General features: G+C 57.6%; 1 protein-coding gene across 1 annotated transcript in view; it reads left to right on the forward strand.

Moving 5' to 3' along the window:
- The window catches only part of TRPM2 (transient receptor potential cation channel, subfamily M, member 2), a gene marked incomplete at its 3' end in the record, with an annotated part of 12,324 nt that extends 2,968 nt beyond the window's left edge, over positions 1-9,356 (forward strand). Inside the window, exons 6-23 of the mRNA XM_010292838.1 lie at positions 1-159; positions 699-760; positions 991-1,191; positions 1,570-1,672; positions 1,912-2,033; positions 3,381-3,731; positions 4,198-4,335; positions 4,984-5,113; positions 5,406-5,551; positions 5,707-5,819; positions 5,925-6,138; positions 6,887-7,005; positions 7,328-7,460; positions 7,582-7,753; positions 8,222-8,405; positions 8,685-8,866; positions 9,017-9,149; positions 9,269-9,356. The exon at positions 1-159 is cut by the window's left edge and continues 43 nt beyond it. Coding sequence (XP_010291140.1) covers positions 1-159; positions 699-760; positions 991-1,191; positions 1,570-1,672; positions 1,912-2,033; positions 3,381-3,731; positions 4,198-4,335; positions 4,984-5,113; positions 5,406-5,551; positions 5,707-5,819; positions 5,925-6,138; positions 6,887-7,005; positions 7,328-7,460; positions 7,582-7,753; positions 8,222-8,405; positions 8,685-8,866; positions 9,017-9,149; positions 9,269-9,356 — 2,750 coding nt within the window. The remainder of the gene's footprint in view (positions 160-698; positions 761-990; positions 1,192-1,569; positions 1,673-1,911; positions 2,034-3,380; positions 3,732-4,197; positions 4,336-4,983; positions 5,114-5,405; positions 5,552-5,706; positions 5,820-5,924; positions 6,139-6,886; positions 7,006-7,327; positions 7,461-7,581; positions 7,754-8,221; positions 8,406-8,684; positions 8,867-9,016; positions 9,150-9,268) is intronic.
- Positions 9,357-9,556: the final 200 nt, after the last annotated feature.

The following is a 9,556-nucleotide window of genomic DNA, read 5'->3' on the forward strand; positions in this document are numbered from 1 at the left end:
CAGTGGACGAGGAGAACCAAGGCAGCCTGTCATGCCTGGACAGCAACCACTCCCACTTCATCCTGGTAGACGATGGGACCCACGGGAGGTATGGGGTGGAAATCCCCCTGAGGACCAGACTGGAGAAGTTCATTTCGGAGCAGACCAAGGTGAAAGGAGGTAACAGCAACACACAGCCAGGCCTCAGGCAGGGGAGGGCACCAGGCGGGATGGGCCATCCATTGGTAAGGGGTGCCCATCCCGGGCTCCAGTGAAAGGGGAGGCTGTGGGGGGAAGCTGCGGCTTCCTTAGAGGATCCAGGCAAGGGGTTTGAGAAGGTTGTCATGGTAAATCTGGAACCTGCTTCCTCAGTGACACAAATCAAAGAGCCTTTCTCTGCCAGCTGTTTCACTTATGGCATCACCAAAAGGGTCCCCAAACCTTGTGATGCCGAGCTGACCGGCAAAGGGCCAGGCCTCCCAGGGGATCCCAGGTGGTATCTTCTTGCTGTGCAAATGATCTTCAGTTCTAACACAGGCACGCACAGGCTCCACCGGCATGACAACCAGGAGATTGTCTCCCCTCTCTCCTGGAGCCTGGCATGTCAGGGGCAGTACTCCCACCTTGACTTTCACACCTGCAGAGGGGTGGCCGCATTCAGCTGCATGGGAGGGGGGCTGCCCCACAGGGAGGTGACTCTGGGCTCTGCTTCCCCACAGGTGTCGCCATCAAGATCCCCATCGTGTGTGTGGTGCTGGAAGGAGGCCCTGGGACACTCGACGTAAGGAACTGCTCCTGCCCGCTCCCAGCAGAGCTGAGGTGGGGGGCTGGTGGGAGAGGGCAGCTCCTGGCCCGGGGGGCTGCTCTCCGGTGTCGGTGCGAGCGTGGTGCCACACTAGCCAAAATGCAGCTGGACAGGAGTGCTGTGGAGCAGCGGTGTGGGTCTCAGGCTCAGAGAGGGTCTGCTGGCTTCTGGGTGGCATCAGGACCAGCCTCTCCGCTCTGTTGCAGACCATCTACAATGCCATCACCAACGGGACCCCCTGTGTGATTGTGGAAGGGTCTGGGCGTGTGGCTGATGTCATCGCACAGGTGGCCAGCCTGCCTGTGCCCAAGATAACCATCGCCTTGATCCAGAAGAAGCTGAGTGTGTTCTTCCACGACACCTATGAGCTCTTCACTGAGGGCAAGCTGGTGGAGTGGACCAAGAAGGTGAGCCTCTTGCAGAGAGACAGCTCCTCTTGCTGAGCTTGTGGAGATCAAAGGGGTCCCCAGGGGTCCTTGCCTATGAGCAGCAAGGCTCCCAGCATGAAGTTTCATCTTCCATCGACCATCCATCTCCCCCCAGCCATGCTCAGCATTGTCCTCATGGGCACCCCAAGGGCTCGAGCTCTGCTCCTCCATTGCCTGCTCCCTTTGGGCAGAGAGGTACCACTTGGGACCAGCCCCACCCAGGCTGGGAGACACAGCACAGGTGTCTGTAGGCAACCCGAGGGGAGCAAGGAATTGCCCCACACAGGCCAGGGGGCTGCGGGACGCGGCAGGGGGGAGATGCTGATGATGATTGCTTGCCCACGGCTCTCCTTGTAGATCCAAGACATCGTGCGGAGCCGGCAGCTCCTGACCATTTTCAGAGAGGGCAAATATGGCCAGCAGGACGTGGATGTGGCCATCCTCCAGGCCCTGCTCAAAGGTGAGGGGTGGGGAGCTGCCAGGGAGGATGGGGCGAGATGAATCGTATGGGGGATCACAAGTCACCTCCTGCAGCTGCTTGACTTATGTCATCACCAAAGGGGTCCCCAAAGCTTGTGATGCTGAGCTGATCAGGGAGGGAAGTTTCTCCCAAAGGGCCAGGCCTCCAAGGGGCTTCCAGGTTGTATCTCCTCACCACGGAAATGATCTTCTGTTCTAACACATGCACTTTGCATGCAGCATCCCGAAACCAGGACCACTTTGGTCGTGAGAACTGGGACCACCAGCTGAAGCTAGCTGTGGCCTGGAACAGGGTGGACATTGCTCGAAGTGAGATCTTCACGGATGACCATGAGTGGAAGGTAAGGGAGTACCTGTGCTGCTTGTCTGGTCAGGCTTACAGCTTGTCAGGTGCCACTTGAGGACTGTGGATATTGAGGGCACTGCTCACCTCGGCTGTGCCTAGGCAGAGTTTTTGAGGGTATTTCTCTTGCACCCTAAACTCCCACTACATTGCCAGGGCTCTTAATCTGTCCTGTCTTTCAAAAGTGCACTCAAACACCCAAAGCAAGGGTGAGCACACCCTGCAATTCATTGCTTGTAAAGGTCCTATTTGGCTTATAATTGTTTACAAAGGAGACTGATTGGTATTTTGTTCAAAACCAGTGCCTTTTAAAGACAACTCACCAACCTAGAGCCAAAAATACCTCTTGCCAGCTCTGCCCTGTGGTCAGGTCACGTTGTAAAATGGCAACTTGTGCCTAAACTCATCTCACTCAGCCTGGCGCTTCCCTGCTCAAACTTTACTACAGAGTGGGGCAGGGAGCAGCACTAGCCAGCTCTCCCATCCCATGCCTGATCCAGCTGTTGAGGAGTCAAAACTGAGCAGGGTTCTCTGTCATTTCTGCTGGGGCTGTGGCACTTGGAAGGGATTTTCCTCTTACGTTCGACAGTTTGGATTCCCCGAGCTCACATACCTTTCGTGGGGCTGGGAAGGGCTAGTGAGGTACAGGATCCCAGACTAGAAATACTTGGTGGTGTGAAAATGCACAGCCTGGACACGATCTACACTTTTGTAGGGAACGGAGGTCGAGGCAGGCTCTTGGATTAGTCAGTGCAGTCCAGGGCTGTTGCAAGGTGCTGCAGCCCCAGACCGATGTGTCTGGTGTGAAAAGCTGAGGCTGAAACCAAACTGTGGCAGAAGGTCAGCAGGTACCATCATGCCAGGACAGACATGCACCCCCCTTACCCATGGGCTTTGTTTTCACTTCTGAGCGCATCAAAGGTTGCCTTGGAAAGGAAAACCCCACAAAGGCTGAACTGGGTGGCCATTGGGAGCAGCCGGTCTCCCCGTGGCTGAGATTCAGCTGGCAGCACTATGACCCTTCAGCTAAAGAGCGGTGCGAGGCGGACAAGCCCGTGAGGTCCTGTTCATTCGTATGGTGCATCCTCGTGAGCTGGGGAAGGAGGGTCTGCCCTCTCCCCTACCCCATCGCTCCACCCAGCAGCCAGGGGAACTGGGCTTCTCTGCCAGAGGAAAGGGCATGCTAACCCAGAAGTCTGTCCCTCAGTACCTCCCAGCCACTCTCTCACACCCAGAAACTCCTTGTGTGCTCAGGGATGAAATCTTCCCCCCATGTGAGTGAGGAGCATGGCGGGGCCCTGCTCTGGGGCCATGGAGTCCCTCACCTCTGCCTCTGGCCTGCCAGCCCACAGATCTCCACCCCGTGATGGCAGCCGCCCTGATCTCCAACAAGCCAGAGTTTGTGAAGCTGTTCCTGGAGCAGGGAGTGCGACTCAAGGAGTTTGTCACCTGGGACACCCTGGTTTACCTCTACGACAACGTGGCGCCATCCTGCCTGTTCCACAGCAAGCTGCAGAAGGTCCTGCTGGAGGAGAGGGAGCACACCGCTGGCTCCAAAATGCCAAGAATCCAACTGCACCACGTCTCCCAGGTGCTGCGGGAGCTCCTGGGCGGCTCCACACAGCCTCTTTACCCCAAGTCCAAGGACACAGAGCGGCCCCGGCTCTCCATCCCCGTCCCACACATCAAGCTGAATGTACGCATCTCCAGGTTACATGGTGGTGGGGTCGCATTAGGGAGGGGGACACTGGCTCAAGAAACTGTCCTGGAGGTTGCAGCTGGGTCTCTGTCCTCTTGCCTGCTCAAGAATCCCAGTCAAAGTCCCTTAAAGCTCTGCCCAAGTCATCTGCCCCACATTCAAGGTGTGACTCCCACGCTCCTACAGCCATAGCACCACGTGGCTGCGTGACTCTGGTGGGCAGGACCCAGTGGGGTGGGTGCACTGGCCAGGATGGGCACATCCCCCCATGACCCTGGCCCTAGGAAAAGCGGCACTTCCAGGATGAGTCCAGCCTTGGCCACCTGGCTGTCTGCAGCCAAGGCCCTTCCATGGGTGGTGGAGGCAGGCAGCCAGGGTTTGGGGGTGGCTTTGCACTGCGGAGCTGGCTGCTTTCTGCAGCCTCCTGGCAGAGGAACAGGTCTGACCATCGCACACCTTGCAGGTTCAGGGGTCAAGTCTCCGGTCCCTCTACAGGCGCTCTGCCGGCCGAGTCACCTTCACTGTGGACCCAGTCCGCGACCTGCTTATCTGGGCTGTGGTGCAGAACCGCAAGGAGCTGGCAGAAATCATTTGGGCCCAGGTATCACAGCCCAGAGCTGTCGGTCCCAGCTGAGAGGCTCCGCTGGAGCCAAACCTCCCAGCCCCAGGAGGGAAGGTTGCACCTACTGGCATTTGGGACAGCAGGCGAGCTGGCCCATGGCAGTGCCTGAGCCTGACCCCCGGCCACACAGGAGCCGGCTAGTGAGCCTGCGGGCACGCGGTGTTCACCCCCAGACACACACCATGATGCCAGGGCCCTCCCTTCCCAGCCAAAATGCACGCCGCAGGCAGAGCTGATGTGCTGGGCCAGAAGTGTGATTTTCTTGGCAAAGGCTGAGAGTGAGCTCGGCACACCGCAGGCAGGACACGGGGCACGGCAGCTGGGGTGGGGAGGCTTCCACCCATAAACAGCATCCTTGGGGCAAGGGGCAGCATGGCCGGCGGCACGGCGAGTGTGCCGTGCAGAGCCGTGGAGTCACACTGTCCCGTCACCTCAGGCTTCCCACTAGGAGAGCAGGGGTGTCCCCAGCTTCCCCGTGGTGGTGGGTTACCTACTGCCCCGGCGCCCTTGTTGTGGCAAGCTGTCCATCCATCTGCTTGGGACACCCTCCTTCCCCTCCGTGGGACTGCCGTGACTTGCAGGATAGTGCGCAGAGCCCCGTGCTCTCTCTGGCCTCTTCCGCTCCAGAGCCAGGACTGCATGGCGGCCGCGCTGGCCTGCAGCAAGATCCTGAAGGAGCTGGCCAAGGAGGAGGAAGACACTGACACCACCGATGACATGCTGGCCCTGGCCGAGCAGTTCGAGCACAAGGCGATCGGTGAGCAGGAGGGGACCAGCAACGCGGAACCTCTCTCACGCCCTGCAGGGCTGGCTAGCTTCGCCCAGGAGATGTCTAGGGGTGATGGGTGGGGTGGGGGTGCCAAGCAAGGGTCTTCTCATCACGGTCAGGGTCGTGGTGCTGCCAGGGCTGTGCCCGGGTGGTGGTTGGGAGCGCAGCAGGTGCCACTGCGTGGTGCAATGTCCAGATCCTGGTGACTCTGCGGGCGCCTTGCCAAGCACCAAGCTGGCCCTGGAGCTCAGCCCTGTCTCCCTGGTCCCTGCCTGGCCAGGCGTGTTCACAGACTGCTACCGCAAGGATGAAGAGAGAGCCCAGAAGCTCCTCACCCGTGTCTCTGAGGCCTGGGGGAAGACAACCTGTCTGCAGTTGGCGCTGGAGGCCAAGAACATGAATTTTGTGTCCCATGGGGGTGTCCAGGTAGGTTCCAGCAGTGGTGCTTGGAGGGGAAGTGCGTGAGTGTCCCCTGCCCCAGATCCAGGGTTCCTCGTTGGCAGCAGTGGTGCTCTGCCCTGCAGCCCCGCTCTGTTGGGGCGGCTCCTGTAACCAGCACTCCTCTTCCTCCCTCCTCACAGGCCTTTCTGACCAAAGTCTGGTGGGGGAAGATGTGCGTGGACAACGGGCTTTGGCGAGTGATTGCGTGCATGCTGTTCTTCCCACTTCTCTACACCAGCCTCATCACCTTCAGGTACTTCTTGCAGCCGGGGCATGCATGCACCAAGGCCGGCTGGGAGAAGCTGCTGTGGCATCTCCCTGGGCAGCTGAGCCCCGCTTCCACTCCTGCTCCCTGCAGGGAGAAGAGGTTGCAGCCTGTGGGCTGCCTGACGCGCCTCCGAGCCTTCTTCACGGCACCTGTTGTCATCTTCCACATGAACATCCTCTCTTACTTCACCTTCCTCCTGCTCTTCGCCTACGTCCTGATGGTCGACTTCCAGCCGTTGCCGTCCTGGCGGGAGTACCTCATCTACTTCTGGCTCTTCTCCCTGGTTTGCGAGGAGATCCGCCAGGTACGGGGCAGGCAGAGCAGAAGCTGGGGGAGGTGAGAGGAGGGAGAGACACCCCGCTGGGTGCTCCTGGAAGGTCCCGCATAGCTCACGTTCCCATGGTGCTTCTCATGTCACTATCCATTCAGAGAGGTCACAGCACAAGGGACTGCCAGATCTCCCCATCTCTGAGGCCAGGAACCTCCTTGGCTGCCTCTGGCCTGGCCCCAGGTACTTCACAGAATCACAGAATCATTAAGGTTGGAAAAGACCTTTAAGATCATCAAGTGCAACCATCAACCCAACACCACCATGCCCACTAAACCATGTCCCGAACTGCCACGTCCACACGTTTTTTGAACACCTCCAGTGACTCCACCACCTCCCTGGGCAGCCTGTGCCAGTGTTTGACTTGCAGAATGACATGCTGTTTTGAGCTGAAAACATCAGGAGATGGAGGCCCTCCCTCCTTCCTTGGGCATTTATTCCCAGAAGCATTTCCAGGCTTTGCTTGATGTTTGATTCTTTTCAGCTTTTGCTTCAACACCTCAGTGCCTTTCTTCACCAGGCTAAAGAGCTCCATGTCTCAGGTATCTCTCCCCATGCTCCTTCCATGCCCCTATAGAAAATCCTGTAGGCTCAGGTTAACTTCAGGTAAGCAAGAAGGTCCAGTGATGGTCAGCAAGTCGGTGCGGTCCCTCCTCTCTACAAGGCACATGAGTATCTCACAAGGCTTTTGCTGAAGTACCAACCTCTCTTCTCTTCCCAACAGTTGCTGCATGATCCAGATGGGTTTGGAGTTGTGAAAATGGCTTCCCTGTACTTCAAGGACTTCTGGAATAAGTTGGATATCTGTGCCATCCTAGTCTTTATCACAGGGCTGACTTGCAGGTGAGCTGCAGAGCCACTTGCCTGGCAGGGCACAGGCTCAAGCCACAGCCGTAGGCTACAAAACGAGAGTGAGAATTGTGCAGGTTTTTTAATTGCAATTTCTTCTTCCAAAGGCCAATGAAGGTTTTCGTGGTCATGCGATTAATTCTGACCAATTTGCCTCTGCTTTCAGCTGCTTCTAGAAGAGATGTTTTTCATGCCACAACTCTCACCCAGCACGCTGGGGAAGCTCACCGATACTGCAGAAATGTAATGCTGCGAGATCAGAAAAAACCCACACTGGTGGCACTGAGATGTTTCCTTTCCTCTCTTCTGTGCCCAGGCTGATCCCGTCAACTTTATATCCTGGGCGCATCATACTGTCACTGGCTTTTATCATTTTCTGCCTGCGTCTGATGCACATTTTCACAGTCAGTAAAACGCTGGGGCCCAAGATCATCATTGTGAAGCGCATGGTGAGAGCTCCCCGCCGTCCTGCCAGGGTGGCTGCATGGGACGGATGTGCCACCCGTGTTGTCCTATCCTGCAGTGGGGTTTGCTCCAGGACACAATTTTACTTCCCCTCTGTCTTTGCAGATGAAGGATGTCTTCTTCTTCCTCTTCCTGCTAGCAGTGTGGGTGGTGTCCTTTGGCGTTGCCAAACAGGCCATCCTGATCCACAACGAGGAACGTGTAGAGTGGCTTTTCCGTGGCGTAGTCTACCACTCCTACCTGACCATCTTCGGGCAGATTCCCTCCTACATCGATGGTAAGGGACACCTGTGGCATCAGCAGGGTGGCTGTGGTGAAGCTGAGGGGTACCAAGCTCATGCCGCAGTCTGCCTAGCTCCTGCCATGTTGGCCCATGGAAGTCCTGCACAGGGTTCCTCTCCAAGCACAATGTTAGGCCAGAGGGGAGCAACGACAGGGCGTGGAGATGGAGCCCTGCTCCGGCACGGTGGGACCGTTGCCACCAATGCAAACCCAGGGACTGCACCTGCCCAAGCGGTCAAGAGAGCACAGTAGCCAAGACACAGGAGCATGAGTCGATCAAGCTCAGTGCCACAGCTGCAAAGCTGGTGGCAGCGAGCAGAGCACTTGGGGTGATGCGGATCAAGGTCAAATCCCTGCCCGGTGCTAAGGTCCCTTGGTGCTAGCTGCTTTCAGAGAGCACAACGTGCTCCCTGAGATGCCGTGAGGTTTGGCTGCAGCAGAGGCATGCTGTGCTCTCTTTCAGGTGTCAACTTCAACATTGACCAGTGTAGCCCCAACGGGACTGATCCCTACAAGCCCAAGTGCCCAGAGACAAATGAGGACAACAAGAAACCCATCTTCCCAGAATGGTTGACGGTCATCTTACTGTGCCTGTACCTGCTCTTCACCAACATCCTCCTCCTCAACCTCCTCATCGCCATGTTCAAGTGAGTTTGACTTGGCACCGTGGTCCTGACAGTGGATCGAGCTGGCTTGGCTTGCAGGCTTGGTCATGGCCAGGGCACCGACACACTGAAAAAGCATGAAGAGGGTCCCGGGGCACATGCTGACCCGAGCACAGGGGCGCTTTGTGGGGTTATAGATATGGTGGAAGTAGCAGGTGCAGGCCAGGGTTCATCAGGGAAACGGGTAGGAGCCGGGGCACCATGCAGACACGATGTGCCCCTCATCCCCATGGCATGGCTGACGCCTGGGCTCTGCCCCAGCTACACCTTCCAGCAGGTCCAGCAGCACACGGACCAGATCTGGAAGTTCCAGCGGCACGACCTGATCGAGGAGTACCACAGCCGCCCACCCGCACCTCCACCCTTCATCCTCCTCAACCACCTGCAGATCCTGGTCCGGCGAGGCTTGCTCCGCAGGCCGTCCACGCACCACAAACAGCTCAGTGAGGACCAGCACCTCCCCTCCTGCCCTTTGCCCCCTCCCTGGGGCATGGCACCATGCACCACGGCACCAGGCTTGGCGTCTGGGCTACAGCACAGGGGTTTGGGACGCCCAGGGATCTGACAGCACTGCTGTCCCCTTCCTCTGGCAGAAGAGAAGCTGGAGAAGAATGAAGAAGCTGCCCTCCTCTCTTGGGAGATGTACCTGAAGGAGAACTACCTGCAGCACCAGCAGTGCCAGGAGAAGCAGAACATGGAGCAGAAGATCCGAGACATTGCACAGAGGTACCGGCACTCCTGAGACAGGGACATCCTTCTGTCCTCCAGTGTCCTGGGCAGGAAAGAGTTGGGATTAGTGCAGGGGTGGCTGCCTGAGGGTGTTCCCCTCTGCACTGTCCCTCCAGGGTTGACGTACTGGCAGAGCTGCTGGACTTGGACCGGGTGAAGAGGACAGGGCTGGTGGAGCAGAGACTGCTCTCTCTGGAGGACCAGGTGAGGCAAAAGCTGAGCAACTACCCAAGAAAGGTGGGGTTTTCCAGGGACTGAGTCAACTGAACCAGAGCACAAGAGAAAGCCCCTCTGAATCAATCCCCCTTCAAACAGTTGGAGTTTCCTTGACAAAACAATAGCATCCAAAAGGAAAAGGTTTACAGGAACCGTTCTGTTTGACTCCAAAGTGAACGGGATCATGG

The sequence above is a fragment of the Phaethon lepturus genome, unplaced genomic scaffold (genome assembly GCF_000687285.1).
Source record: "Phaethon lepturus isolate BGI_N335 unplaced genomic scaffold, ASM68728v1 scaffold45268, whole genome shotgun sequence".
NCBI classification, from domain to species: domain Eukaryota; kingdom Metazoa; phylum Chordata; class Aves; order Phaethontiformes; family Phaethontidae; genus Phaethon; species Phaethon lepturus.